This window comes from Meriones unguiculatus, chromosome 10 (assembly GCF_030254825.1).
Source record: "Meriones unguiculatus strain TT.TT164.6M chromosome 10, Bangor_MerUng_6.1, whole genome shotgun sequence".
NCBI lineage: Eukaryota > Metazoa > Chordata > Mammalia > Rodentia > Muridae > Meriones > Meriones unguiculatus.
In genome coordinates, this window is record NC_083358.1 from 39,028,983 (window position 1) to 39,056,594 (window position 27,612).

The 27,612-nt window shown below is 39.0% G+C and overlaps 1 protein-coding gene and 1 pseudogene across 17 annotated transcripts in view; one reads left to right on the forward strand and one right to left on the reverse strand.

Annotated features, from left to right (window-relative positions):
- Positions 1–736: 736 nt before the first annotated feature.
- Positions 737–27,612, reverse strand: part of Cyld (CYLD lysine 63 deubiquitinase) — a 55,708-nt gene continuing 28,832 nt past the window's right edge. For 15 of the 17 annotated variants that reach the window (XM_060392258.1, XM_060392249.1, XM_060392264.1 and 12 more), the window contains 11 exons: positions 21,797–22,176; positions 20,756–20,921; positions 19,349–19,490; positions 18,084–18,206; positions 16,186–16,277; positions 15,216–15,282; positions 9,375–9,507; positions 8,387–8,495; positions 7,492–7,610; positions 7,005–7,221; positions 737–5,807 (listed from right to left, as the gene is read on the reverse strand). In XM_060392258.1, the coding sequence (XP_060248241.1) occupies positions 5,623–5,807; positions 7,005–7,221; positions 7,492–7,610; positions 8,387–8,495; positions 9,375–9,507; positions 15,216–15,282; positions 16,186–16,277; positions 18,084–18,206; positions 19,349–19,490; positions 20,756–20,921; positions 21,797–22,176 (1,733 nt within the window). In that variant the 3' untranslated portion in view covers positions 737–5,622. The remainder of the gene's footprint in view (positions 5,808–7,004; positions 7,222–7,491; positions 7,611–8,386; positions 8,496–9,374; positions 9,508–15,215; positions 15,283–16,185; positions 16,278–18,083; positions 18,207–19,348; positions 19,491–20,755; positions 20,922–21,796; positions 22,177–27,612) is intronic. The other 2 variants (XM_060392257.1, XM_060392259.1) reach the window with 2 other exon arrangements.
- On the forward strand, positions 22,621–23,925 carry LOC110548861 (nucleophosmin-like; annotated as a pseudogene).

The following is a 27,612-nucleotide window of genomic DNA, read 5'->3' on the forward strand; positions in this document are numbered from 1 at the left end:
GTGGGACCAGAGTTCCTCTGGCTAGGTCAGCTCTCCTCAACAAAGACTGGTTTTCATTTGACTGTCCAGATCAACAGATGGGCAAAGCATGTACTATCCCTGTCACCTCAGTCTGCCCAAACACAAGAATGGGATCTTGTTTGAGTCAAACAAGAAAAAGTACAGCTGCAAAACAGGCCATGTTGTTATCAGCATGTGCATTCAGCTGTGGGTTTTCTGAACAGAAACCTTGGCATACTAGGTAGCAATATAACTCATTCCAGCTTCCCTTCCTGTATGCACTAAGTGGCTTGGCCTCCAGGGAAGGTGGACTTTGTCATCTATTTTGTTACCTAAAAGAAGCCTGGGGCAAAATTTCAGTCTCTAAAATGTCAAGTGATCATTCCCTGGGCATTTCCAAGAAGCAGCCACATCCTTGGCAGCTTCTAAGCCAAGCATCACCCCCTGCAGTGCAGAGCTCTGGGCCACACCTGCACGTGGAACGGCAGCTCAGGAGGAGCAGCCTGCGGTTGGGGGCTGGCGGCTGGCGGCAAGGAGCCACATCCAGTACCGGAGCCCGGGGCCTAACTACACCCTGGAATGCTCCCTGGATACAGTGTGGGCCGGGGCGGTTGAAGACAACTGTGGAGAGCATTTCCCAGGAGATTCTTGCCTTAAGCATTTGAGAAGTTGTAAAGAACTAATTTGTATGTTCCTCTAACCCCAAGACCCTTCCCCTAAAGAAATCAAGGAAAAAGAAGCATAAAATTCATTTTAATGATACAGAAATAGTACATGGTACATTTCTTTCCACAGCAGCACTCCATTCATTTCTAGGTTTAACAAAATTAAGGCTAAATTGGAGCATTCTGATAGAAAAGGATTGTTTTATGTGATGTTATTCATGTTCTCATAAGCAAAAGGATGTTCTTTGGGGAAAAAACAAAACAAAATAAAAAAAAAAAAAAACTGTTGAAACAGATACCAGAAAAGGAAATGGGATACAAATTGTGTTCCTTTGGGTCAGACTGCTAATAACCACCCCCTAAGGGAGTGCCAGTGGGATTTTTTTTTTAAATGAATATTTCTGGTATGCGGGCAATTCTCCAGAGTTAGCATTCCACAGTACAAAGCTGTTTCATAACATGAGACCAAAGACAGTTGTGTCTCCAGTATAATCCCCTTAGAATAAATAACTAATTAAAGTCAACAATATTTAAAAGTACAGGGAACTGTGCTGAGGCCCGTGGTGCCTGGAAGGATAACCCCTGCACCAATAGCCCTTTCCCCTCAAATCTGTTAGGAAGAAAATGAAGCTAAAACATGAACAAAATGGTCAGCACTACTAGACAGAGGCCAGGACCCTGTGGTGCTCCTGAGTACACTCACTGCTACCTAAGGCCACCAGAAGGGGTTCATCCCCGCTTTCCCAGTGTGCACTACTCCTGGCCAGCTCCCTACTCACCTTCTCTTGCCACATTTGGACTCAAGGGAAACCCTTCAGCAACTCTAGAATTCATGAGACAAAGCATATGTCCACTAACACTACCACCCAGTCCCCAGCCAATGAGACAACTAGCAGAAGCTCACTCAGAAGCAAGATTAATTCCCTGACAGGAAGCCGTACTTTCACGCCTTTGACAGGACTGCAATGCCCAAAGCCACAGAAGCTTGCATTCCTGTGAGGCCTATCCTCAGCTCCGACAGGCAGCTCCTGCCTCCTCCAACCCTTTCTGCTCACTAGTTCCCACTGTAACATCCTCTTCTCCAGCTGCATTATGCAACTAAGGAGTTATTTCACTAAGAAAGAATTGGGGATGGCATGGGAATCACCAAGCCCAAGGAAAGCGGCCTTGTTTTTTTGCTTGTTTGTTTGTTTGTTTTTTAATGACAGGCCTTATGACCTACCTTCTCTTAGAAGGAGATCCTATTTATGACATGACGGCCTGTTACCTGGGGGTGGGGAGGCAAAAATCTTCCCATGAGTTTAAATGTTTTCATTAAAAGTAGTAGAGAGAAATTAATTCAGTGATTTTTCCCCTTCAACATGAAAATAAATTTTTATCTATTCCTTTGGCTCCCAGAGTTTCTATTTCTATAGAAACAGGATAAAGGGAAACAGCCAAGTAAGTACCATCAAATGTCCTCTAAGATTTATGTGTATTCCAAAGACTACCAATCCCTCTAGGAATAGAGGGTGTAGGTACACATACCAAATGCACTTCTTATAGAAGTTCACATGTAAACAGAGATAAACACATAAACAATGCCCACTTCTTCACACTTACATAGAATAACTGCTAAAGATACTAGCATTGTTTGATCCCACAGTAACAGAAGGAAAAGGGACCTTTGAAACCTTCCAACCTTATGATTCCATACCCACTGGCCACTGGTTTCTGTTGATGAGCTTCTGAGTTTGAAACTTCCTACCTTCAACAGGATATCAGATCGAGGCATGTCCTGGAACACTGACAATTTGTTTTGCTTCCCCCTATCCAACTCCACAGTCTGAACACTTCATTACACAGAGCAAAACACTCAAGCTCAGGAAGTCAAGATGTTGTTTGGCCACAGAGAAAGTGATGGAGAAAGGACCTAGGGTTTTTGTTCTTTCTTTACTTCTCCCTGTTGTTCTACGACATCTCCCAAAGTGGTCCCCACAAAGGCCTGTCACCCACACCCAGGCTAAGATGCTATCAATGGGTACTCTGGTATTGAAATTGGGCAGGATGCTGTAGGAGAGCAAGCACCAGTTCTCATAGGGTCTATGCCATATATTAGCCACCTAATAAATATCCAGTAAATACTTGTTGGCAGTTACTCATGAAGGCCAAACACTGCATTTTGCACAGCCTTCTCGGTGTAGGACACTTCAAACAGACACAAGATTATCTAGCTGCTTACTAAACTCCAGCTGGGGGTGGGGTTGCTACTCCTAGATTTATGAAAATTCCACATTCAGACAACCAGAGAATTGACAAGTTCCTAACACTCAATCCTTTGTCCTCATTTGTGCTCACGAGGGTATGCAGAAAAAAAGATATGAGTCTGAGGGAAGATGAGCCTTGCCATTTACCTAAGCATTTGGCAAACGTAATAAAAACTCTAAGCTACTCTGAGGATGCAATGCATAGCAACTTCCAACAGCTGCACTATACAGATACCCATTTCTGTTTTTCAATGTATTTCCCCCCATCTTAGGAAACACTGCTTTGTGGATTGAGCTAGACTCTCTATAAAGCTGGCAGTGAGGGGCTAGACATTTAGCTTATGTATTAAAAGTGTTCCTGGCTCCCTTCCCTCTCTCTCTGCCCACCCCCCTGGCTCTTCATACATATATACAGATTTGCTTCAAGGTAGAAAAATATAAATTCTTATATTTTCTATTTGTAGCCATGGATCATAACCCATGTTGTAAGTAAGATGATCCTACTACACTGTCATCTTGATAAGAAAAAAGGATAATCAAAGCATTTTCAAAGGCAATGGGAAAACAGTACCAAAAAAAAAAAAACCTGGTTAAAAATTGTGTTAACCCGCAGGCACACACGCTATCTGCATTGCACAGTCTATCCCTACTGCCTCGGTGGTAAACGAGGCTCTGTGGGGACAGAGAGTGAGGAAGGAGGACCCAGAAGGAAAAGAAGGCATGGGGGAAAGCTCCTGCTGGCCTGTGGTCCTCGGGCCGCCCCAGCCACTGAAAGTGGGCCCTTCACTGTGTGCCCCACCTACCCACTGCTGCTAAAGAACACTGAGTGCTACTTCAAGAAAAATCTTCCTAGGGTTTGCCTGTAGACATGGTCCTATTCGCTCACAAAGTGCCACCCCAACTTGGGACCCACTGCCAAACAAGCGTTGAGGCCTTTGCTCTGAAAGCCAAGTAGCTGGTCTCTCACCACATGGATTTTGCCTCCATTTCTACAATTTAAAAAAAAAAAAAAGCTTTCCCTCACCCCCTTTTACTGTTAAACCTGGCTTGCCTATATATACAGATTCCTGATCATTCCACAGTTAAACTTTACAAAGTCACACACTAACGGACTCATTCAATACATACTTATTATAGGGTGACTGACTCTGGGTGGTCAAAGCCTGCGAACTCAGACCCTGTGCTCATCATTCTCACCTGCCCCTAGGTGAAGGAAGCAAGGCCAGCCCATAGCTGTAGGTCTTCATTCCAAACTAGTTGTGGCACTCAGTGTAGGCATTCAGCTATACAAAAGTCTGTGCAGAATATACGTACTTTTCCATTACAAAAGTACAAAGATTACAAGATGGAAGAGCTTTTGTGCCTTGTGATTTATAAAGCTAATACATGCTAGCAAAATAGAATAATAAAACCAAGAAGTAAAGTGCCTTTAAAAATAACAGCAAGATTTATAAAACTCTCTTTTGACATTAAATATTTTATAAAGGCATATGCTACACATACAATACCTTCTCTGCCTTTCTGTGAGGTTGACATTATTCCAGAAAGACAACCATACCACAAAACATGCAGACAACACTCTAGAGTGTCCACCAATGGCCTATACACACACTACAAGCTGTCCTAAGGCAACATCCATTACTTCCTTCTTCAACCAGGAGGATGAAGTTGTCACTAACATTCCAGTGACACACTGATGTGGCTGTTCCTGTTTCAAGTCAAACAAAACTGCCATCAGTGAGTTTAAGACTCTCCGATCAAACAAAACCACAGTCTTACTTAAACTAAGAGAAGTTCATGTAAACTAAAAATAAAATAATTTATTTGAAATGAGAATTTTAAATATCTATTACATCTTTTCATGGAAATGTTAGTACTGTCTCTAAGCAAACTTTATTTTCTCTGTACTCTGTATCTGTACAAGAATATATTATTTATCACTCTTGTCATTTCATAAATCAGTGCGCTTTGTTCCATACTTACAAGTCCCTACAGAAAACCTGTTTATGACTGAGATGCTTCAATTGTCTTGTACCCTAATCCTCCAAGAAGACATCAAAAATGGACATTTTATGACAGAGCCACTCGTTTATCTTAAAACCAGAACAAATAGAAAATAACACCACAAAAGGAATTTCAACATGTTCTGACCACTGCTGCAGGAACACAGAAACTTGGCAAAGTACAGACATGCAGGAAATCAGCATTATGTAGGAAAAATTAACAATTAAAGTCAGCACACCTTCAACAACTGGAGTAAAGGTCGACTCTTAATAAAACCATATTATTTTTCTTCAAGGCAATCATTAGCTACAAAAGAAAAATGATTTCATATCCTTGGTCCATAAGAAGAAATATTTATTTACATCCTCATTGGACTAAAAGAGGTTTTAAACGTCACAATTAAAATTGTATGCTTCCAAAAATATCATATCATCAATGCAGTTAACTTAAAATTTCAGGTATTAATAACTTCATTTAGACTTCTTAAAAAACCAACACAAACATACTTCCTAGAGTGCAAAATGCTTCTTATTAAATACTTCAGGAACACAAAAGCAATTTGTTTGGAAACACAGCAATACTTTGCTGAAGGCCCATCATCACAAAAGACACCCACTGCCGGCAATGGGCGCCCGTAGAACCACCAGCTGGAGGAAAACAGAGCGCTAAGCTTTGTGCTCCATCTCTGCCAGTTTCAGATGACCTGGTTATTTGTACAAGCTCATGGTTGGACTCTGGTACATGCACATGTATGCATCGCAGAGAAGTCTGCGTGCACAGCCTTGAATTCTTCTGGAGTCCAAAGAGTGTAGATCCTCCAGAGACATCTTCAAGTACTCTCCCACTTCCGGGCAGGGCGTCACCTGTGGAATGTTGAAGCCATTCTGACCACCTGCAGAGAAAGAAGAGCTCTTTTTAGGGAAGGGAACTTCCAAGTCCTCTTAGCACCCTGTCCTACCACAACAATTTTACTATCCTAGAACTTAATGAAGACCGACACTCAGAATCAGAAAATAAACAAACTTTGGTCTGACTTTTAATTCCTAGAATTATAGTCTCTTTGGCTTCGAGAGGGTTCTGAAGGCAAAAGTGAATGAAATTGGTGAAAGGACATATATTTAGGAAAGGCCTGATTTGCAGGCTGCTACCCATGTGTGCACACACAGCCTTGACGCCTCACACTTGCATGTCCCTCCCAGACAGTAGCAGCCTGACATTTCCCAAATGTCATGATGTTAACTGAGTGAAGCACATGGTCAGGAGGGGTGAGCTGTACCCTCAGGCACCTGAGAGCTGAGGAAACATGGAGAACTGCTGGTCTACAACTGGTGCCTCTGGTCTAGTGGTACCTCTGGTGTGTGTGTGTGTGCGTGTGTGTGTGTGTGTGTGTGTGTGTGTGTGTGTATGTGTTTGTGTGTATGTGTATACTGTGGCAAGTTCCTTATTACCAAAACCTCTTAAGATCCTGGCACTAGTGTGTATTAAGTAATGACTAAGCTTCCTAAATTAATTTATTGGGTAAAGATTTCTTCCTGAAACGGAATGCATGAGATCAGGAACACTGAGTTAAATACACACCATGTAACATTCAACAGTTTAAACCTTAGCTTAGACAACACAGAAACAGGCACGATTTCTATATCAAAGTATTCCCACAGAGGTTGGCATACAGATGCTCAATAAATGGCTACTATAGTGTATACAAAAATAAAAGGAAGTAGTTGGTAGAATCAGCCTCAAAAGAAGAATTTTAGAATTTTTTTTTTCTTTGAGATGGGGTAAATTGAAACAGGTTCTCATTATGTAACACAACCTGGCTTTAATTCAATATCCTCCACCTCCCAAGTAGATTATGGACAGCATTCTTCTAAAAAAATCTGTCTGAGTGCCAAGATGTCACAATATTATCGTTTCTTAGTCTGGGTAGCAGAATTATTAATACACTTTGAATATTAAATTCTGTAACAGCATGATATTCCTCAAAGGATTTTTCTCACAAAATACTTTATTACTCCAAACAAGTGCTCTCACTAGGAAGCATCACACCCCAAATAAAGGATGCTGAGTACAAAAGAAAAATTTTAAATACCATCTCTATCAGCCATGCTGTCAAAGAACAGCCAGGCAGAGTCATCCTTCCCATACTTCACAAAAGCAACGTAGTGGCTCGTTTCTATGCAGAGAACAGCAAATAACTCCATCTTCTGACAGGGGATGCAGCCATGTCTCCAGTCCCAGTCAGGCAAGTCTTTGGGAAGTGATACTGGGTGATAAGTATGATTCAACCTCCTCGGATGAAGGTGAACCTAAAATGGACCATGAGGCAAATGACACACATGAGCTAATGCCATGTTTCAAGGGAGCAAACTCTTAACCACTTTTAATGACCACATCTCTTATAAACACAACCAAGTACTACACACACACACCAGTAGAAGAGACATGAGCAATAACATTCATTGCGAATGTTTAAAGTGAACTTTGATTCTGAAAGGCTTTCAAGCCCTGAAATGCTCTGGACCATCTGTGAGAACCTGACTGCTACAGGGCACATCCAGCAGGTGAGTGTGGATTACCTGAGTGCTGCAGGTCTTACAGAACTGCTTGATCTTCCCTGCTGAGATGTCAGGGTCATCATAGCACTCTCTACACTCATACATCGCAAGTCCTCCACAGATGCGGCACTGCCTGGGAGCTACCATATGCAGAAAGGGAGGAAGGAAGAAGTCTTTTAAAAAGGTATTCTAAGGTATTCTGTCATTAAGAATAAAAGCTATATTTTCAAAAGAAGAATGCTCAGGTGAAAAAAGAAAAGGCCTAGCTAGCCCTCTCTGATCCTCTTAAAATCTCATTTAGTTTTTCTTGTAGTTGTAATATTCTGAAGGATTTTTTTTTCAAATAACCATTTTTGATAGCCTATTCTAGGATTGTTCCTCTGATTATAAAATGTCTAAACATATAAAGAAAGCTGATAGTACATATAATCTTAATCAGCAAGAGACAACCACTGCCAATCTTATAAACTTTCTCTAATACTTCGGTGTCTAAATATTTACATAACTGTGTGCCCAGGTGCACATACGTGTATGTCAAGCATCTCTCACCCAGCCTCTCGCTGCACTTTCCTTCCACTCACTACTACCTTCATGTGTGTTGTCCTCAAACCCATGGGTTTTAACTGCAGTAGTTCTATTGTTATAGACATATAATCCAATTAGCCTCTTCCCCTTACTTACGTTTACTTGCCTCTAATTTCTTATCATATGGTGATAAGTAATTTTGCATTTAAAGTGGTTTTTTTTTTACCTCTACTTTTTTCAAAAAAAATTCTCAGTACTCAAATTATTGGCTTAATATGTCTAAGCTCTTCAGATACTGAACTGCCTTTTAGAAGTGCTATATCTACAACAAATGAAAAGCCCAGGGTGACTATTTCTAAAACAAAACAAAAACAAAGGACCGTATACTTACTGTCTTCAAGTAAATCTGTTATATTTAACTCCAAGGAAGGAAAAATTTTTTTAAATAGTTTAAAGTCTTTTCCAAACCGAGGCATCTGGATAATCAAACATGATGGTGCCTAATAAATAAACAAACAAAGAAATAAGACATACAGTTTTAGAAAGCAAAGTCCTAAGGGGCTGGGGACTCAGCTTAGTATAGTAGCATGCCCAAAGCCTGAGTCTTGTCCCCTGCACAATGGGAGGAAAAGTGCAAAAAACAGGTTCCCTGTGAAGATGAAATAGTCGTGGCTGTCAAACACAGCAGTGGTTTCAGCACAGCTCTGTTGTCATGAAACAGAGCCTACGTGTAAATGTGCAATGCGGATGCAGAGCAGCAGCAGCTTCAGAATTTCCAGACTTCCCTGTCAGACATCCTCATAGAGGATGCTCCCAAAACATCAGCAATGGAGTAAGGAAACCACTATTCCAGAGACGAACATGACAGAAACAGGCCGCAGCATGCACCACGGAAACCACACATTCAGGTAAAAGACTTTTCTATCACATTCACTAACAAACCCATACAGAAGAACTTACTGGCACTTTATCTTTACCAAAAGGAGAAAAGTAACAGTACCTTTGACATGTTTAAATAATATGCTTGGGTAAAACGACACCTAAAAATATAAACATGTATGTATATATACATATCTTTAGCATTAAGCTACTTTAAAGCTTTTCAAGTGAAAATTAGCTTTTTTCCTCCCTTTCCACACAAATCCAAAACATTCCAACTTAAGCTAAAATGCTTTCATAAAAAGAACGAAGTTGAAATACCGTTTTTTTAAATGTGTGTTCTCAACACTGTGTTTTGAACTGTCCTTGGTTAAAGCACAGTGACAGCTGGGTGTAGTTCAGTGGGCAGCACTCAGGATAGTGCATACAAAAGTCCTACTTTAATCTCCAGCACTGCTAAGAAGCAAAATAAAGCAACAATAAAACTCAGAATCACTAACCTCTGCAAATTTCAGGTTGCTGTTGATAAAAGACCATTCTAGTAACTGCTGAATTGTAGGAACTCCAACTTTCTCATTTTTTTCCATAAAGATTTGATAGAAGTTACAGTCTTGAACTTTTTGACCTGCTGACCTAGGAACATGCAGAAAGAAATGTACATAAGCTATCTCTTAAATGCTTAAATCAGAATACGAAGCCGTCTGGCAGGACCTGAGAACACGATACCATGATGCTGATGTACAGCTCTGCACCATCCAACTGCCAGGTGGGCAAAAGACAATGATTTGGATGAGATAATTAAATGCACTTACGTAGAAAACCTCATAAAATATTTTTTCTGCCTTATTCATAAATTATTAGCAAGTTCTCTTTGTGACCACAGAAAAATGTACAAATGAAATCCCAAAGAAATACTATGTAAACAATAATCAGTTGGATTTCTCCCTCCAAATCTAGAAAGAAGCAAGCTGCTTTTTGTATTGAGATTTTTCTGTTTCTTTAAAGATCCAGTTATTAGTTATGTGAATGTTTATTTCAATCCCAGGTGTGGGTTATGGGGCTCCTTCAGTTTGTCCACAGCCATTAACTGTGGTTTGTCCTGTGCTCTGGAGGGGCATGGGTTTTTGCCAGCTGTAGACAATTTAATTCTGAGGACTCTAGAGAAGGTATAAATGGGAGAGCCCTGGGAGGGACTGAGGAGGCTGTTGTTCCCCCTGCAGCTCCTGGTTGCTGTTGTTACAGTTTGATGGAAAAAATAAATAAATAATCTCACTGCTAGAGTTTTATAAGTCTGAAAACCTACAAAATCACAACAAAGTTGTGAAACTACCAAACCATGCTAGTTGGGTTGTATTCTCCACTAGGGACAACCTAAGAGTGCAAGAATACAAATTTAGTAATTTTTTAATGGACATCTACATTTTACAAATATTCATATGGGAACACTTGTGAATTGGCATGGTCTGGATCTGTCTTTGTGGTGGAGACCATAATAGGTGGGTCCTGAAGTCCTGTACTCATTCATCTAAGAACACCCAAATCCTGCAACTCCATGGTGAGCATGTGGGGTTTGTGATATTATCACTAGTGCTACAAGGAGCTTGGAGAGCCCTGCCTTGATGTTCATATTACTAATGTCAGTCTTGCTTTGGTCTGACCTTTTCTTGCTCTACCCCAACTCCTACCTTTGGAAATGAGAAACTTCCCCTATACCACTGTAAGTTGGAAGAATAAAACTTGTTTACTGATTTTTCAGGGGCTCACAGTTAAAAAGACTCTACATTTAAACACTGTTTGAACAGTGTTGGAATAGCTAAAGATGAAGACTCTGACCTTCGAATGAATGTATTCTGTATTAAAGGTAGTCAAGAGCCTACAGGGATGAGAAGAAGAAAGTAATAGCATTAAAATTGTAACTTGGGGATTGAGAAAGAGCTCAGCCATTAAAGCAAACAACAAAGGCTCACAACCAAACGTGGCAGGAGATGTCTCAGCACTTCTGACAGCACACTGCTCTTACAGATCATAGCTCAGTTCCCAAAGCCCACAACAGGTGTTTCTGACTGCCTGCAACTCCTGCTTCAGGTGATATGACAACACCTTCTTACCTCTGTGGGCACTGCACTCACATACACAATTAAAAAATAAAAGCAAAATTATTTTTTAAATAGTATGTTTGGTATCAGGTTGAGTGGACTTGTGATGCTCATATTGCCAACTTAACAAGACCTAAAATCACCTGTAAGATAAACCTGAGCATTCCAGTTGGAATGAGGTGAGAAGACCCTCCCTAAATGGGGCAGCACTATTTCATTAGCTTGGGCCCCAGACTGGATAAAAAGGAGAATGTGATCTGAGCGGCAGCACTCGTCTCCACCTGCTTCCTGACTGCAGATGCAGCGTGACCCCGGCCACCTCCTGCTCCCACCTCTGTCACCTCACCATGGACTACACTCTGGAACTCAGAGCCAGAAGCCCCTCCTTCCTTAAAAAGAGGAAGGGACAAGGAAGGAGATAAAGGAAATGAAAGGAAAAAGGGAAAAGAAAAAGGAATTCTAGATCATGCTTCAGACACAGTGTGAAAATTCCCCAAATTTACTTGATTATTAATGTCATTTACCTCTTTGCCTGCCTCTAATCACCATCTTTTCTCATTAAATGACTTAATTTTCAATTTATTATCATTAATGTCGCATATGTAATCATCACTGCTCTTTAAATTGTAAAGTTCAACTTACCTAATTTTACCAATTTCCCCACTCTTCCTTCTTACTCCTTTTGTCTAAGTTCTGTCAGTCTTACCTTTCAAGTGTATCTTGTAACATGTTTCTTCTGAGTGATAATTTAGTCCTAGTTCTTTGGGAGTTCGATTCATTCTTTTCTTAGAATTAAGTATCAAATTTCTCAAATGTTCATATAACTTGCCTCTGTTATGTCTAGCATCTCCTTCAGGAACTTGGTTACCATCTACTTTCTGTACCAACCCCTCTTTCTGGTTTTCCAACCCACACCTGTCTTCTACTTGAGGTGCTTTCTCAGCTCCATCTTTAGTACACAAATCCCTCCCATGTCTACTGCCTCAAGTGATCTCCTCCCCACCCACACACACACTCACTACTTTTACATTCTACTTTGCATACTTATTTGATCTTGTTACTCAAATCTACTTTTATCCTCCACTAGTCTTAGTCTTTCTTGTGTCTATTTTGGACTGTATTTATTTCTCATTATAAGGGTACTCAACTTCCTATTGGCTCAGTCAGCTGACCTTCCTCATAAAGAGAAAAATGGCACTTGGGGGGACAAAAAGAACTCAAAATATCATCTTACATTCTTTAGGAAGTAGTTGGTAGGGATATGAGCAGGTTGCTTGGAAGCTGGGGGTGGGGAGTGTATTCCTTAAGCCTAAAGAACTGCCCAGACGCCTTTCCCAATTCCAGAAAGGCCTTCACACTCTGAACAGTGCCTGACTCTGCCTTACTTCTGAGAATTACTGCAGTATCCAACTTATATTAACCCTGAGAAGTCCCTGATTTCCCTTAGATATGGCTAGACTAAGAGTAAAAAATTAAAAACAACTATTTTAAGCATCCTCAGTTTATTTCATTAAAAGTTAAAAAAAAATGGTTATTCCTCTCTGAAGTCCTTCCCTTTCTCAGTTCCTTCTCATTTATTCTTAATAAATCTATGTTTGTTCTGCTTTTTTAAAAAGTTTTTTTTTTTTAAGAGAGTCTGGGTATGGTGGCACATGCCTTTAATGCCAGCATTCAAGAGGCAGAGGCAGGTGGATCACTGTGAGTTTGAGACCAGCCTGGTCTACATACCATGTTACAGGCCAGACAGGAAAATATTCTAAGTTCCCACCTCAGGGCAAAACAAAACATTTTAAAGATGAAAAATAAAACTGACCTTTTCTTCTAGAACTACCTGCCAGATGTCCTATACCATTTTTTTCTTTCAATACCACTGAGCTTTCTATTTAAGTCTATTGATAAATCCTTCTAATTATATTCTATTTTAATGTCTTGTTTTGCCTACAGAAACTATAATTGCCCCCCCCCCCACTTTTAAATAAAAGAACCCTATACCTGTGGCAGTCAGGAGAGCTGGCCCCGCCTCCCACTGGCTACAGCACTCAGGAGAACTAACTCTGTACCTTACCTGGGCAGCACAGTTGACCCTCTTAGAGGGGGCACAGGTAAGCCAGCCTAAGGGCAAGAGCATGGGAGAGCTGTCCCTGCCACTCATCTGCTGTGGGATGGCAAGGGTGTGGGGGCGATGGCCTCCCCTACCCCTGGTCACCTGTAGTGGTCAGGAGAGCTGATCCCAAGGGCATGAGATGGGGGAAGAGTTAGCCCTGTCCCCTCACTGGCTGTGGCACTGGGAGACCGAGCCTTGCACCTCCCCTGGGCAACACAGTGGAGCTTGCCCTGATGATGAAGGCATGGGTGAACTGGCCCCAAGGGCATGGGAGCTGACCCTGCCTCTTCCTGCTGATGGCAGCACTGGGTGGCCTAGCTCGAACAGTGCTGGAGACCGCCCAGTGGTATGGATAAGGGAGAGCAGGTGGGCTGACCAGCTCAAGCTGCCACCCACGATCAGATCCAGGACTCTGAGTTGTCCTGTCCCAAAATCTTATCATCTGTGAATGATTGGGATGAGTGAATGTGCTAGCCCTGCTGATCCAAAGCTGCAGGGTATCCGTGACACAGGGCAACAACTGGATAACCAAGGTGTCCTGGTGAGGATCCAATATTGATGGTGTCACAGAAACCAGCGACTATAAGCCAGACCAGTGATTCACTGCAATGAACATATGCAAGTAAAGATGCATGAACAGAGGGATATACTGTAGTGTTCTGTGACATACTATAGCTTGCACAATGAGATGTTTTGCATGCTTTGTTTTGGGTTTTTGTTTGTTTTTGTGGTTTTATTTGGGGGGTTACAAGGGCAAAGGGTGTGTACAGAAGAAAGGCAGATGAGTGGGACATGGGTACATGATGTGGAACTCATAAAATAAAAAGCTTAAAAAAAAGAACTCCAGCATTTTTACCTACTTCATTTTGTAGAAAACTCTAAAATCATTTTAAGTTTCAATAAAAGTGGTTAAGATTCTGTTAATATGAATGAAAATTATTTTGCAAGAAACTAACATCTTTATTTAATCTTTCTCACTAAATAATCAAATCCTCCTTTTATTTCAGTGTAAATCTTTTTTTAAAATCTACTTTTAAACACTTGATTGCTGCTTATTTTTCTTTCCTGAAACATAAAATATTCCCTTTTCTATATGCTTGAAGGAATACAAAAATGTTACTGACTTTTCCATGATTACTTTTGACATTCTTTTGTTAATCCTTTATAGATATTTCTCTACAATTTTCTACATACATGAAAAGCTATCATCAACTTTGAGTTGCTAATGAGTATAGACACCCTATCTTCTGCATCATGTCATTTCATCTGTTAGGAATTCCCAAACAGAACCAAACTTAAACTGTGGTACTTTCCTTGTTCCCACAAATCAGTCTAACATTGGCTCAAACTGTATCACTTAAAACACAGAGGTGAGAGAACTCTCTCTCAGGAACTCATTAAGGAAGTAGGACATTTCTAAGATTTTCAACAGAAAACCAACTGATTGAAATTGAGAGGGATCTACCACTCAGACTGTGACCTCTCAAATAACCTGGGAAACTGAGATGTTTAGAATATCTCACTAAGAACTGTACCACAGTAAACTCTGGTATTCCTTCAACATGGGAAGAAGGAAGAGATCAAGTTACTAAACTGAGAACTAGAGAGCTAATTTAAAGCTGAGTTCTCTAAGTGATGGGAAGTCAAAACCAATGTTCTCAGATTTTTTTTTTTTAATTCAGTTAGAATAAGATTCTCTTTAAAAATTCATTAACTGGCCGGGCACGATGGCATGTACCTATAATCCCAGCAACTCAGGGAGGCAGAAGCAGAGGCAAGTGGATCGCTGTGGGTTTGAGGTCAGCCTGGTCTACAAAGTGTGAACAGGACAGCCAAGGCTACATAGAGAAACCCTGTCTCGAAAACAAAAACAAACAAAACAAACAAAAAAAAAGTTCATTAACTGAACTTCCAAAAATACTCATGTTCAATTTCCTAAGTAAATAAATGTGGGCAAATTTGTCACTAGAGCTAATTAAAAGGACATATTCACCTTGTGCTTTACAGGTTAAGTGTAGCAAGACCCACATCTGTTCTTGCAATGTTAACTAAGCTCAGATAACACTGATGAAGTATCAGTAAGGACTTCATTCCTAGGGTGACAGAAGAGGGAAATGTCTGCTTCCCCAATGCAGATTTACCTTATTTTTAACAATGGTTCAACCCTTAAAATATCATGAAACAGGATATTTAGAAATTCTTCAGGATCTAGGAGAAAATTAAAAAAAAAATTAAGTAAATCACAGGCAAATTTAAATGCCATTCTATTCTTTATGACAGACATATTTTTACATTGAACTTAATTTCATTCCTTTAATATTATTTCAATTAACAGTTTAGCTTTTTTCGGTTTCCTAGAAAGGGAAACTTTTACTTAAATGTTATAATAAAATATTACTTTTTCATTTTGTTGTCATGTTGCCCCATTTAATAAAATACACTCATTCACACAAAGTGAAATCATTTGTATGTCTTTGGAGGGTTTCAGTAGAGTAATATCTGAAATATGTCCTATTTTTCCTTCTATTCAAGTAATTGCCCTGTGTGTAAATGTCACAGTTGCCTATTTAGTACACTGTTAACAAACTCAAAGTCAGAAGTTGAATCTGAGTAAATTCTCAGTTGTGAGTAGACAGAAGTGCTATCCAGCTGTTCCATAGCTCCTTTCAACAAGGAGCCTGAGTGGGAAACTGAATGACTCACTGTGGAGACCCCTCACCACAGGAGGAGAATCAACTCCAAACACCATTGCTGGTGACAGGGACTTTACTTAGCTATCTACTGCAGAGCCAGCCAGCTTCTTAGAATTCTTTACTTCACATCACATTCACTTCAAAGAGAATCATTTACAAAATCAGGAGAAATTTGCATGTCATGCAGAAAAGATTTTTTTTTTCATTTAGTTTTGCAGTGCTGGAAATCACACCCAGGGTCTTGCACATTCTGCCACTGAGTTACATATCCCTAGATTTCTCAAATAATCTTAAATTAGAAAATTTAAGATTAACCCTCTAAACTAACCAGGCATATTTCAAGAAATAACTTAGCATGCTGTTTACTAGCATTCTCTCAAGTTATTTTCAATGCATATACTATAAATTAAAGGGTCACCTTTTTCTTCAGAGGTAAATCCTGACGCAGCCTCAACTTTTTCAAGTATCTTCCTCAGTTTCATAATCTTTGTGGCACACACATATCCATATCTATGTCAATAAAAATGGATTAACTGACACTGGCACTGGGAATTCTGACACATCTTAATAATCAAATACTTTTCTGTATAATTCTAACATGTGAAACAAATCAATAGACAAGGCAGTTATTTTTAAGAATACAATTATAGGCTTCTTACTAAACTTTGAAAAGTGAAAGACTGAGAAGCAGAATTGTTCCCAGATATTATTAAACACCTGAAAAAAAAATTCTACCACAAACTAAGTATTTTAAAAGTCTTGGTGAATGGTTTTGAAATAATATTTGCTTACTATATTAAAATGCTTGTTTATAAGATGGAATATTCAAATTTTAGGAAGTCCCTTTAATATGCAGGAAAAGAGACATGGAAAAGGAAATTGATAAGATATTGAAAATCTAAAGTCTGTAATCAGACCAGTCAAAATAATTATGACATTCTCTTTGACTATAAAGGACCACGGGCTTAAGGAGGCAAGTCAGCCCAGCCAGCTAATAACAACTAACTGCACTCCTGCTTTTTAGAGGGACTATTCAGTCATTAGCTCTTTGCAATCAGCATACACTAAACTACCACTTATATAATAATATAATGTGTTGGCCACTGGGAATACAAAATGAGAAGGTTAAAAGAACAAACCAACAAACAAAACAACAACAACAACAAAACTAGGATCTCTGCTTTTGGGAAGCTTCAATAAAGCACCACCCCTGTCCAAACAACAGGTATAAAGTTTGCAGACACCAGAAGTAGATCTCATATTTCTGAGCTCAAGTGATTTTGCTTTTGCCTCTTGAGCTATGAAGTGCTGAGATTACAGGCGTATACCACCATGTCTGGCAAGATACATCTTGATCTCACAGGCCATTGACAAGTTTCTTAGTGTAGAGTAGGTGACAAAGTATGATAACAACGATCCTGGGCTTGGACAATAGTATGCAAAGAATACTAAGTCTATTACTGAAGACTTACAGTGTCTTAAAAAGAAGGGAATCTGTGATAATATACCTTGTAGTCGATTTGACCTGTATTGTTGTAGTGTCATTTATATAAGGAACAAAATACCTGAATGTTTAAAATTTGCATGTCAAAATAATGTGAAAATCAAAGCACATAATTATTTTAAAGGGTAACAGGATTATAGAATTTAAGGAAAACAAGTATCTAAATAGAGAAATTTATTCTTTTAATTTACTTTCTTAGTTATGTGCCACAGTAAGTCATTTGGAATATTATTTATATTTCCATACTTTGTTATTTTTAATATATTAAGTTCAATTTTCTTTTCATTGTTCAGAAAAGTGTATCACAAACTTTAAACTGATCATAATTGGACTTTAACTTGCATGATTTGTTCTCTGTGTTCCTGACCTAGTTGTTTCATGGTCATTGAATGACCTAACTCTTCATCACTTAAACACCTTGTGATGCTATCACACATCACTGTTATGTACCGAAGTCTTCCCAGATGGTCTTCTGTATATTTACAACTCACCTTAGTAAAGGAGTATAGGAAGACCTCAATATATGCTTTTAAACAAACAAAACACCATATTACTATAATATGCATCATCTGTTTCTAGTACAAAGTATTATTACTAATTTGTGGTATATGATACCAAATGGTTCACATCATTTCACAGAATGCACTATGTTATGTACACTGAAATAAAAACAGAAGCAAACTAAAGGTTTTAAAAAGCTTTAATTTCATGAGAATTAATTTCTGTTCATTTTTTTATTACTGAGCATAAATTAACTACACAAGAAAACAACAAACAGCATCAACTAAAGACAAAACATGTCTTCTACTTACATTCTCAGAGGATTAACTATCTCTGTTCTTAGTAGCTCTTGAGTCTCACTATAATATTCCACGTCATTTTTTTCTTTGGGTCTAAGTAACACAGTGTCCAGAGCAGAACTAAAAGCAAATAAGCTGCAAAATAAAAACAACATTTCCACTCATGATATAAACATATTGATATTTGAGAAATATTCTTAAAGGAGTCAAAAGAAGAAAGAAAACGAAGTGGAGGGAACCAACAGCATAAGAATATATGTATCACACAGTACAGGCTATGTTCAGCCATTAGTGCCCAGAGACCCTGCAGGTACAGATCACAAACACCAGAATGCAGCACGTGTATGAAGGGTAAAAACATGTCAAGGAATATTACTAAAGAAACTTGTCTGCAATAACCTAAGAAAGGTCTAAAATCAGTCATACACACAGACAACATGGGGGGGGGTTGGAGCCCACTAGCCAGGATAAATACATCTTGATATCATAAGACATGTACTTCCTTTAATAACTTGTAAATGACCAGCAGCAGAAACTTCCTGGCATCAAAGAAAATAAAATTCGGCAAAAATAGATTTTTATCAGAAAATCTAAGGAATATTATAGCAGTGCTATAAGGTTTGTTCATTTAAACAAAAGTATTCCAACAACAAAAAGGCCCACAGCCTTTACTCTGTTTACTTTAAAATTCTAACATCCACGCTAACTCCCTAGCTCTTGTGGCACAGAGCAGAGCTGGTAGATCCACTTAGTTTAACTGGCATGGCAGTGTACAACCCTTAAAGCTACAGAGTCTCAGTTTGGTTCAATCTTCAGAGCTTAATGCTCCTTGTTGTATTAACTTGTTCCAGTTTAGAGAAAACTACACAAAGAAGAACAGTGATTCCATGGGAAATAATTTTTAATATAAAGAATTTATGATCATCTCCACATATGAAAATGTATACAACATAAAATGCCAATAGTTTATTGTTAGTTACTTGGCACATGTGCAATCATACTACATTGGAAGCAGATGCCCTCAGTGTATCTGCTCACAGGGATCACTGCTTTTATTCATTATTCACTGCAGTGTTTTTCTATTAGTTTTTTGAATCTAGGATTAAGATGAAATTCTTTAGTTGCCAAGGACAAAATCTCATGATCTTTCCTAACTCCCAGTCAGTTTTTCTACTCAAAGGTACCTGGTACCTCCTTTCACATACACACATATATACCTGTCTCCCTTCCCCCACATAAAGCACTATCTATACCTACTGCAGAAAATATGAACTTACCAGAATAAAGTTGAGTCTAAATAACAAGAATTGTAATGGCCCTGGATGCCTTTCTTCTTTCCAATCATTATCTCTAAACCTTCCTTTTCCATTTTTGGTGGAGTATTTTCTTCTACTACTTCACTTAAGTAGCCTCCAAATGCTGAAAAGATAAAAAAAAAAAAAATAAATCGTTTAAACCATGAGAGCATATATTCATATACATGTGCATATGTATATATCATGTAAAATATATTTTGGCATCCTGTGCAAATTTTTTCAACTTTCAGTTAATTGCTTTTTATCTGGGCTTACTCATGGGGGCTTACAGAGACTGAGATACTAACATGCATCATCGTCTGGACCTAGGCGCCCTGCACGTTTGTGGCCAATGGGTGGCTTTGTCTTCATATGTGGCGCCAGGCGAGTGGAGAGGGAGGCTGTTTCTAATATGGACTCTGCCTGCTTTTGGATCACTTCCCCTGGCAGTGCTGCCTTGCCTGGTCTCAGAGGATGAGGATATGCTCAGTCCTTATGTGACTTGATGTGCTGGGAGGGCTGATACTAGGGGAGGGAGCTCCCCTTTTCTGGGGGGAAAGGGAGAGGGAAAGGGAAAAGAAGGGAAAAGGGTAAAGATACTGGGAAGAGAAGAGGGAGAAGGCACCCTTGGAATGAAAAGTAAATACACTGAAATAATAAAAAAAAAATAAATAATGCTATTATTCATTTTCAACATTATTATTCACTTTCAACATTACTTCCTTCATATAGTTTAGAAAATTAAGTCAGTAAGACACCTGTCAAATAAATATTTTTGTTACTTGTCCAAAATGTTTCATTTTCAAGTGTGAAAAGAAAACAAAAATTTCCAAAGTACTCTTTAACATTAATACAAATGGCTTTCATATGAATGATTTTTCTATGTGCCCCTACTTGACTCTCACTATTGTTCAGAACTGGGAAAGGCCAGCATCAGCAAGCTGATGACAAGTAATGAGAAGAACTGTCCTCCATTTGTCAAGCTGACTGTGTCAGTCCCTAGACTGTATCAGAGTTCTTCGTAAGACATCCTAGGAGAACGAGGTACTTAAATAAGATGGGGAGGGGGTAGTTGATGCTAAAAGGGTCACATTATCATTTCTACCACCCATACTGCCAAAAATTAAATGTCTATAATCACTAGAAGAGAAGAAAAAAACAAACCACAACTTTCACTCTTTAGATCCGAAACACTTATCCTGACTAAGACTTTTTTAATGTATCTCCTCTTAGGACAACTTTCTTATGAACCAAGTAACAATCTTTACCAACTTAGAAACCTGTTGTACATTGGCAAGCAAATCATTTAAACACTGTCACCCTCAGATACTGAAAAGCAACATGAAATAGTCACTCCAGATGGGTAAATAATTAAAAATATCCGAGTACCTAAAGAGTTACACCTTTCAATCTGATTGGAAACAGGCTGCAAGGACGCAAACCTAGAGTCAGGTCTGCAGCTCTTCAGTTTCACGAACAGCGCCTTCTTCAGGGCACAGGTGAAATAGCGTGTGCCCCTGAAAGTTCCATCTGTACAGCCTGCACATTCATCTTCCTGAAAAAGAAAGGCTTCAGTATGTGTTACACTGTACCTCGCAGAAGGAGCAGGAAGAACTATTGCATTTACACTTTTTTCTGAATTCCTTCTTCATATCTGTACTAACTAGAACAGCACCAAGGAAAGAAAACTAACTATGCTTTGGCTCTCAGCTAGTGGTTTAAGAAAATAATTCTTAGCTCACCAGGAAGTACTTGATCTATTTCCTTTCAAAATATGCACTTAGAACTTCCCTAGTTTACTGACTTTCTCTGATCCATTTCAAAAGTATTAAGATCAAGAGGCAGGAGGAGACAGAGTAATTTATCTAGTTCCTCACCAGCAAGAACACAGTGAAAAACAAATTAAACAAAACCCACATTTAGGTAATAGCTAAGTTTACTTAGGACCTCCATCCAGATTATGAAAAATCACACAACATGCTTCTCTACTCTTCACAGGGAAAACCTTTCCTTCTACCAAAAAACCTCCAAACATGACGACTAACTGTAAAGTCAATCACATCCCTGAACTGACTGTGATAGGAGGAGGCTGAGGAATAAAAAGAAAAGCCGATAAATGCTTTGTTTGCTGCATTATGTTTAATATAAGTAAGCTAAATATTCTAGCCTAAAAATCCATCTACTCCTTGACCACAGACAAACAAACATGAGGAGAAAGTGAGCCTGAAGCTTACAGAATGAAAAAGGGTGAAGCTAGGAAATATGGTAAAAAAATTTTCTCTACTACTGACTTTAAAAAATATTTATTTATATAAATATTATATACATGTACATATATATAATATTTCTCAAGAAATTATCTAATCGTGGAAAACCTAGGCAAAACCTCATGCAAGAAAGAGTTGTAGATTTTAGACCAAATTCAATTACCAGTTCCAGTCCAGCTAGCACGTCACTGAGCCCTGGTGGCTGGCCAATCCAACGGATAACCCCATAGAACGGGGGGTTCTCTTTCACTTCAGCCAGTGAGCCCACCTCTAGACCGTGTGCATTACCAGAAGAGATGGGCAAGGGTAGACTCTCCTGGACAGGTGTGCTGTTCAGCTCCCCCATCACAGACTGCACTGACAGTGAGAGTGGACTATGAGCAATGGTGCCATTAGTATTGGGCATCTTTGTCAGGCTGAAGGGTAAAGAGTGAAATCTGTTTTCGCTGGATAAGGAGTTCATGGAAGGAGGTTGTGGTGGAGGTGATGAATGTCCAAAGTCTGGAGACATCTCTGTAAGTGACTTTGCAGGGTCTTCTGCAACTATGAAAAATTGTTCTTAATTAGAACATTGTTCAAGAACATTAAATATGTGTGCACCTCTAAAAACAGTAAAAGGTCTTGTCTAACGACTCCTTTACAAGTCTGCTCACAAGCACCATAAACTTACTAGATATGAATAATGTTCTTGTTTCTCTTCTTTACCTCCAAACTTTTCTGTCTCACTAAGCTGGCACCCAACTGCTCAGCTCTGTCTAGTCAGTATCACAAGGGTTATATTCTTTGCCCATAAAATGATTAAGTTAGAAATCAGTATGAACAGATATATATATATATATATATATATATATATATATATATATATATAAAACAACTAAGTAGCAATGCTAAATGGATCAAAGGAAAAATAATATGTTTTTTAAAATAAAGAAAAGCCATGGTGTGATTCTACTCTGCATGTCTATTCTAAGGAACAGTAGGCACCTCATGGAAGACTTGATGGATATGGACATGAGCCCTCTTAGGCCTTAGAACTACCTTTTCAGTTGTGAACTAAAGGTTAACAAAGATTATCTCTTTAAAGTGGATAATGATGAAAATGAACACCAGTCATCATTAAGAATAACTAAAAAAGTTTAGGAGCAGGGACAAAAAGATGAATCACACATTGTAGAAGCAGAAGCAATGAACTATGAAGGCAGTCCAATTAAAGCAACACTGAAAATGTCTGTACAAGCAGCAGTTTCATTTGGGGTCTTTGAAATAACACCACCTGTGATCTTAAGGTTGAAGTATGGTTCAGGGCCTGTGCACATTAGTAACTAATGTGCTGGTGACTGTAGAGGAAGATGCAGAGTCAGAAGATGAGGAGAATGTAAAACTCTTAAGTATGTCTGGAAAGTGATCTTCCCGTGGAGGTGACAATAAGGTTCCACAGAAAAAAGAAAAACTTGATGAAGGTGATGAGGACAATGATGAAGATGAAGATGACAATGATGACTTTGATGAGGAAGAAACTGAAGAAAAAGTTCCAGTGAAGAAATTTGTATGATATACCCCAGCCAAAATGCACAAAAATCAAGCCAAAATGGAAAAGACTTAACCCAGGACCACTCATGGGGATAACCTAGAACCACTGTACAGATGTAGCCCATGGCAGTTCAGTGTCCAAGTGGTTCCATACTAATGGGAAAAGGGACTGTCTCTGACTTGAACTGATTGGCCTGCTCTGTCACCAACCCCTGAGGGGGGAGCAGCCTTACCAGGACACAGAGGAAGACAATGCAGCCACTCCTGATGAGACCTGATAGACTATGATCAGAAGGAAGGGGAGAAAGACCTCCCCTATCAGTGGACTGGGGGAGCAGCATGGGTGGAGGAAGGGGAGGGAGGGTGAGATTGGAAGGGGAAAAGGGAGGGAGCTACAGGGGGAATACAAAGTGAATAAATTGTAATTAATAAAAATTTAAAAATGTATTTCTCAAAAACAAAAAAACAAAAAAACAAAAACCCTACCAACACCAAGATTAAAGGGCCCAAGTCCTTCAAAGAACAGGGAGGGATAAAAGCCCTAAAACATTAAAAGATAATAAGACAAAAATGCAAGCAGGTATAGAAAAAGGTAGTTCTCTTCTCAAAGTGGAAGCCATGTTCATTGATCATGTGAAGAATTGCTCCTAGAAGACTGACCAGGAGGCTATACAAGATCTCTGGCAGAAGAGGTAATCTCTTTAAGAAAATCATTTAAATAGTCTGAAATATTCCACCTTACTTCATTTCTGTAATAGCTAATATCTGGCTGTCCTTTTTATAATGCAAAGTGAAAACTTTCCCTACTGTGTTTGATAAATGTTATCCAGGTTCAATTGCCAGAATATGATGTCTAAAATGCTGTTCACTTTTCAAGGATGGAACTCCACCCTTGGCTTGGTTTTAAGTATGTATGGAATCTTATGACAGGACATAGTAACAGTGGTGGTCAGATGTGGAAATGGTAGGGAGACAAATATACATGTGAAATAAACTCAGTAGTTTAATAAAAGTAAAAAAGAAAAAAGAAAACAAAGAATAAAGAACATTTGTGAAACAGATAAGTAATGTTTATAAAAGAAAATTATTGACAGCTTATTTTAGGAAAAAACAAAAAGCTAGTTATTAATTAACTCAAATATTACTTGGTATACCAGAAAGCCAAAACAGAGAACAAAGATTAATGAAAAAGGAAAAAAAAAAAAGAAGCTTAACCAAAGTAAACAGCAAGAAATCAAACTACAGTAGAGCCAACTCTCAAAAGTTATTTCCTTGAGTGACTGGCAGGCACACACTGCTTCTCAGCAGGAGAAAATGATCTTTTTTATATTGCTGAGCTATTCAATGATACATTTGTTTAACATCAAGAGCTGGAAAGATGGCTCAGCATTTAAGAGTGCTTACGGCTCTGTTAGAGAACCTGTGTTTGATTCCTTGCACCCACACGGCAGCTTACAATTGTCTGTAACTCCAGTTCCAGGGAATCTGATCCCTTCCTTTAGCCTCTGGGGGCTCACACAGCGCAAGCACATTTACACTAGCATGTACACACGTGCACATGCACACACACACATTACATTTTGTTGTTTGGTCGGTTTTGCTTTTTGAAACAGGGTTTCTCTGTGTAGCCCTGGCTATCCTGATTCACTTTGTAGACCAGGCTGGCCTCTAACTCACAGAGATCTGCCTGCCTCTGCCTCTCTGAGTGTTGGGATTACAACAATGCATCACCAATCCCAGCTCACACATTTGTTTAAAAATTAAGCTGAGACTAAGAATATAGTAGGGGCTTGTTGGGCATGTGTGAGGCCCTAAGTTCAGTTCCCAACATGACAAAGCAAAAACCAAACAACAAAAACAACCCAATAAACCAGAATCTTATCCACACTCTGTAAAAATCAGTTCCAGGCAGCATATAAAACAATGTGACTGCTAACTATATATTATCTAGAATACAATATAAAAGAGTGTTCTTTATGACTTCAAGGAAGAGAGCAATTAGATGTAAGTATATGAACCTGTAAGGGAAAATGACAACTATCATCTGGTTAAAATTAAGAACTTGTTCATGAAAAGTGGTCGTAGCTGAGAGTAGTTTTGAGCTAAAGGAGAGAATGCTTGCAATACACATTTCCCAGAAGATGAGAACTTCAACAGAAACAGAAAAAAGAAAATAGATGAAATATCTGAAAAACTAATTCACAGAAAAAAAAAAAAAAAAAAACTCAAGTAACTAGTGAACAAGTGATGTGAAAACCCAAACCAATACAAAGTGTCATTTCAAAAGTTATGGGTCTTATACACTACTCTCATCTTTAATCAAGAGACTCTTCCCTTTAGAGTGAGCAGAGGTGAATATAGAGACTTTGCTACACTTAGAATGTGTAACCGCTCGAGTGTTCAGCCTTAAAAGGACATTTATATAACCTCCTCTAAGGCTCAAGGAATACTGCAGAAGAGGAAGTGGAAAGAATAAAAGAGCTGGAAGATAGGAAAACAACATGTGATTTTTTTTTCTTTAATTTTTGAAACAGGGTGCCTGTAGCCCAGGCTATCTTCTAAGTTCCTGTGTAGTCAAGGATATCCTTGAACTCCAGCTCTCCCTGCCTCTATCTCCCAAATACTGAAATTATAAGTGTGTATCACCATATCCATTTTTTCATCTAAGTCTTTTAGGACCAATATTATTTCATAAAATTATTGAACAATACATCAGATTCTAATACATTAAGAAGTTATGAATATTCTACTTGTGGTGGTTTGAATAAGAATAGCCCTCATAAGTTCATATATTTGAATGCTCAGCCACCACATAGTAGAACTGTTTAAGAAGTATTAGGAGGTGTGGCCTTATTGGAGTAGGTATGGCACTGTGGGTGGGCTTTGAGGTTTCAAAAGTCCATACCAGGCCCAGTCTCGTTTTTTCTGTGTGCTTTCTACAGATCAGATATAAAACTCTCAGCTACTGTTCCATGATTGACTGTTTCCCACCATGATGATCATGGACTAACACTCAAAAACTGTAAGCAAGCCCCCAATTAAATGTTTTCTTTTGTAAGAGTTGCCTTGGTCATAGGGTCTCTTCACAATAATAGAACAGTAACTAAGACACTAGTATAGTACAAAATGTATATTAATAAAAAGATGAAACTACAGCATAAATTGGAAGAAACAGCATTATCTAATTTATGAAGGCCTCTATTTCCACTAGCTCCTTTTTCTTAGGAGTCAATCAGCACCTTGGAAAGCATCTCTGAAGCAGCTGGGAATGACTGGCATGATCAGTCATCCTGGATGGCTTCTGCGCCATCAGTATTTGGAGAGGCCAAAAGTCCTGTCTGGCACTCTCCAGCTGTGAAGCTAGAGGGGTGAGAAATGGTAGTAATCCACTAGGAGACAGGCCCTCCTGAAGGAACACCTTTTAGATACATGTCCTGCTATGTGGGCCAAGAGTGAGCTCTCGAGGGAGGCAGGTCATGCTGCCTATGCTCATTCAGTGCAGGAATCAGATGTAGAGAATATCCACTCAAGTCACTTTCTCTAGAAGTGTATATGTAACCTATGTTATGCAACTACAGATTTTGACTGTGTTTTAGCCTATTACTGAATTCATGTGATAAGTGGTCATAATAGAGACTTACACAATATAAATTCATATTGTCATCTACTTCATCAAATCTACTGAATATCAAACACTGTAAGAGCACTACTTACAGAAAAGACAGGCAAGTAACCAAAACCACTTTAAGGATATTTAACCTAACCTAAGAGTGGGTGAGAACAGGGAAGGCTTCTGGATAAACTAAAAAGCTTTAGTTTAAGAAGTGAACAGCAGTCAGCCAGACATTACACTAGAGAAACTAAAAGGACTTCCAGGCAACTGACCATACACACAAATGAACAGACAGACAGACATGCACACACACGTACACATCCACACACCCATACAAGGAAGAAACCCAAGCTTCTTGTCTTATGTCAGTTACTTCACTCCATCCTCAGCACACCCCAACTGAGCCTCTAATGAATTCTTCCCTTGACAGAACTAAGGAAATCAATTTAACAGAGTCAAATAAGCTCTACGGGGGCCTCACTTCATGTGTCCTGGTCTGAGAATTCAAGGATGCTGTCTCACTCAATGTACTCTTGACCCAATGGTCATTAGGTTTTCCAAAGCCCCACTGTCAGTTTTCCTTAGACTCCATTAACAACTCATCTTCCTTCCAGCCCAGTCACTGAGTCCTTCAACATTTCAATCCTTGACCCTCCTCCTCACTGTTAACAAAGAACTTTAATACTCTGATGTGAAGACAACCTACAAATTTATTTCTCTAGCTCTTACCTCTCTTCCATGCTCTAAACCTACACATCCAACCCTATTTAATTATTTACCTCTGGGTAGTTTCAAGGACACCCTCACCACCTACCTCCTGCCATCTAAATACATGA